The sequence below is a fragment of the Lycium ferocissimum genome, chromosome 11, assembly GCF_029784015.1.
Source record: "Lycium ferocissimum isolate CSIRO_LF1 chromosome 11, AGI_CSIRO_Lferr_CH_V1, whole genome shotgun sequence".
Taxonomy (NCBI): domain Eukaryota; kingdom Viridiplantae; phylum Streptophyta; class Magnoliopsida; order Solanales; family Solanaceae; genus Lycium; species Lycium ferocissimum.
This window is the reverse complement of record NC_081352.1, coordinates 46,153,850-46,158,187: the sequence shown is the minus strand read 5'-3', so window position 1 is coordinate 46,158,187 and position 4,338 is coordinate 46,153,850. Positions and strand designations below refer to the sequence as shown.

General features: G+C 34.5%; 1 protein-coding gene across 1 annotated transcript; it reads right to left on the bottom strand.

Moving 5' to 3' along the window:
• Positions 1-2,968: 2,968 nt before the first annotated feature.
• LOC132037144 (mitogen-activated protein kinase kinase kinase 18-like) lies at positions 2,969-4,124 on the bottom strand. Its single transcript, XM_059427602.1, has one exon. It carries the CDS (start codon positions 4,076-4,078, stop codon positions 3,059-3,061), a length of 1,020 nt encoding a protein of 339 aa, XP_059283585.1. The 5' UTR covers positions 4,079-4,124; the 3' UTR covers positions 2,969-3,058.
• Positions 4,125-4,338: the final 214 nt, after the last annotated feature.

Genomic DNA, 4,338 nt, shown 5'->3' with positions numbered 1-4,338 from the left:
AATATTAAATGGAGATCAAATAATAAATAAGGTAAATTAGTCAAATTATAATTCTAATTGACGTTTCCTTAAAAAAAACGTGCAAAAGATAACATGACAAGTAAAATGAGCTAAACCAAGAATATTCACCAAAAATTAAAAAATACTAGTTCTTCATTTAAATAGAAAATCAAATTTCTACTTTATTTCGTTTTAAACATGTAAAATTAATTTAATAATTTGAATTAGAATTATCCAAATCAAAATTTGATAAAAAATAATAAGTATTGAAACTATATACATTAACAATAAAATATTTTACACCTTTAAATTAATCAAATTAAAATTCAAAGTATCAACTGATGTTTAAATATTGCTATTGTTTTGTCTCAAAGAGAGGAAAATAGTTTCCTTTTAAACAAGTCTTCTCTTTTAAAAAGTATTAATAAATTAACACGGAGCACAAATTATAATGTTATATTAATCGTATTTTGAACATAGTCTATATATATATATATATGCATAAAAACAGTGCAAACTTATATATGTTTATTAGCAATATAAAATATATATATTATCATTACCCAAACACAACTACATACACATAGATACCCTATAATTCAAAGTATTAGGCCTGTGCGCAGCACGGGCATATGCCATCTAATAGCATTTAAATCTACCAAGCAGATATTAGAATATATATTAATTCAACTACCATTAATTATTAAATGAATGGTTCTCCATTGTCATGCCATGCTCTCCCATGTATGTAGGCGTGGCTTGTGAGTTTGCTGATGATTATGAGTGGTTGTTTAAGCTCAAGTCACGTGGATCCCTCCTTTTCTTTTGAATGCAAATTTAACCACTTTAATTTGAATGGTTTGATCTCCTTAATCTTTTTCTTGATGTGGAAAGTTGGGTCAGGGCAAAATCATTGGTGAGCGACAAGTGTTTAATATATTACGTAATTAACAGTCCATTTTTGGGACGAAGGTGAATCCTCTAGCATTAGATTTTCGATGATATCAATATCCAGCATATAGGCTTGTGACACAATCTTTAAAATTAAAGTTAGAAAAAACTTCGCCTGACTCTTGCAGGAAAGAAAAGATCACAAAACTAAAAAGAGAGAACCTTTTGACAGTTGATTTTTCTGAAAAAACCTACAATATCCCTCATTTTCCCCTGGATTTTCGAGTTTTTTTTGCGAAAACCTATTGTCTAGTATCAATAATTGGCACTGTTATACTCCATTAAAAAAAACAAATATTGTTTTAACTCTTTTCACATTCATTAAGAAAAATAAGAAGAAATAATTCTTTAATATAAGAGTATGTTGGAAACAATTATTAATTATTGTCTTGAATTCCTGAAGCGATAATTATTTTAGAACAATTTTTTAATGCTAAAACTATACTTATTTTGGGAGGGAGGGGATACTATTAAAGTACCAAAGTGATGGTATAACTTATGCCCAATCACAAGATGTTATTAATTTTAAAGTTAGATATGATTCAACTTTCAATATTTATGTACGTATAAGTAGTGTAAGGGCATTTGGAAACCGTAGGTCCCTAAAGCCAAGTTCACAACACTTGGTAGTAAGCATGTCTAAACATTGGTAGATGGGAAATGGGAACAAGATAATTGAGATGAGCTGGTTAGCCTGCCAATTGACTACAGGTGGATGTTTTGTTTCTTTCACGTTGCCCTTTAATATGTTGTAATTGTACTTGTAGGAGATGGCATAATCTTTTTCTTGAATTTCTTTTTTATGAGATAAAAAAAGATTCACATTCTTATGCCTTGTAAGGATTTGTTGGAGCCAGCTGGCCTTTTCTCCCTTCCATTAATATGAAAATTGTTTGCGTTTGGGTCATTAAATATGGTGGCTTTGGGAGAGACACGGGACAGCTAAACACTTCTTATTACTTGTTGGATCATTTACACTCATGTATAGTGGGAGTCGGACCTCATTTGCTGTTACTGGACAAACTTACAATGTATGTAATGCTCTAATAAAAAAACTTGTTAGTGGATGATAGGTTGCCCCGTTTACTCTTACTAACTAGATAGATTACACTAGTTGTTATCTTAATAAAATATTCTTTTTGTCCCAAATTAACAATCACTTTAATTAAAAAAAGTTGTCCCAATTTAACAATCGCTTTAACACATTCTAAACCAAGTAACCTATAGAAATTAATAATTCCTCCATTTATTAACTCAGTCCATTTTCAATCCTCCAAATTCAACCTGATCCGACTATTCTATTTCACACCCCTAGCCCCTATCCAATTGGAGCTCTAGGGTCAGGTATTTACTATCCTTATGTTGTCACTTGAGTTTAAAGGGTTGGTGATATAGACTGATTAATTAAAAAGGCGGCCGGACCAGGAAAAGAAAGGAGGCTAATAAAATGATTGTGTTGTTCCTCTTGAAGATAGGCATATGAACTTTTAAAACAGTATACTTAAGTTTAGGGTGGTGTTCGGAATTCTCTCTGTTTTATTTTAAGGGTAATTTAGAGCCAATAGGAGAACAATTTCTTATAAACTTGAAAAGTGTAATCTATAAAGGGGTAGGGTCTAATTCATTCTTATTAAAAAGGACCAATAAATGGTCACTAGAAATCATGTCCACCTACCATTTTGTTGCATCTTTCTGTGTCCTTTTTATCTTAGGTTTTACTGCTCTCTTTTTCTTTTCCATGTCTAAATTAACTAAACGACTAAATTTCAAAGTTCACTTCAATCTTTTACCTGTGGTGGCCTGGTCACTATGAAGCCCACACATTTTACTATGAAGCCCAGAATACCGTTGCTCAGTTAATAAGGTCTCAAGTGTGGCCTTCGACTTGGCGGGACTAATCCTTATGCTAATTTTGTGTCATGTGGTGTTAGGTGTTAACACGTTCTCCTCTTACAAACTTTAGCTAACTGACAAATGGTACTTAAAAGTTTGAAGACAAAAAGTTTCTCGACAGGTCGAAAGAGAAAATAGAAAAATTTAATTGGTTAATGGATCTGTACACTGTTGTATAGTACAAAATTTACAGCAAGAGTCATTGTTCCGTAACTTAATCATTTCTTCTTCTAACTGTTATCCATCTCTGTTCATCATCCCATCTCCAATTCAATTCTCCTGAATTCAAACCCAATTCTCTTACCCTTTGCAGAGGAGATTCTATCGAGCTAACTCTTTGTATTGAACAATCCATGGTTTCTGATTCCTCGACTGAGCTCCAAATATCTTGATCAAGAATACTTGTCGGGGAGCTTGTCACAAAATCTTGATTTGCCATAGTATTCAAATTGGATTCCTCAAGAAATGGATGTTTGAAGAGCTCTTTCACCGTCCATCTTTCTCTTGAATCTCTTCTCAAGCATTTGCTTAAGAAATCTTTTGCTTGTAAAGACAGTAACTTTGGAATTTCAGGGGATTGCCCTGAAAATGCAATTCTGTGAAGCAATGAAGCTGGGTTGGTCACATTAGTCCATGGTGATCCACCAGCGGCCATTTCAATAATAGTACATCCCAATGCCCAAATATCAGCAGGACACCCTTGTTCTTCCCCACGCGCCACCTCTGGTGCCATGTACATCGGCGTTCCACCAATTGGCTCTGCGCCACCGTCCCTCTCAGCCGGATCAATCCACTTAGCACAACCAAAGTCGGCAATTTTGGCACCGGTTTTACCTAACAAAATGTTCTGTCCCTTAATGTCACAGTGTGCTATGCCCTTTGAATGTATATATTCTAGTCCTTGTAGAATTTGCTTCGTGTAATACCCAATCAACTGCTCGTTGATCCGACCACCCTGTTTCTGAATTTCATCTGTAAGTGTGCCGTCACACATGTACTCCATCATAAGGTTAAACATGAATTTGTCGTTCTCTTTTGTAACATCGTACCCCTTGTAGGTAACTATACAGGGGGACCATAATTGGGACAGAATTTTCTGCTCCTTTTGTAAGAATTGCGACTGAGATAGCTCTACTGACTTCACAGCGAAAACATCATCGGACCAACGTGACTTGGCAACGGATACCGTGGCGGAGGAGCCGTGGCCTACAGTATGGCCTCTGGTCCAATCCATTTTATAGAAGAAAGAAGATTTATTAGAAGTTTAAGATTTTTTTGAAAGCGTCGTGTTTTTTTGGTTATTAGAAGCTGCAACAGAGGTATATATATAATAATAAGGTGAATGTCAAAAACTCCAAATTAGTTGGGTAGAGCTTAGGTGGACTCTCTTTTTCCCTTACTACAGAGTTTGAATAATGATTTAACGGAAATTACAACGTGGCGAAATGGATGTTACCATACGGAAGCTTGAGTAGGCTGGAGGACTACAATTAC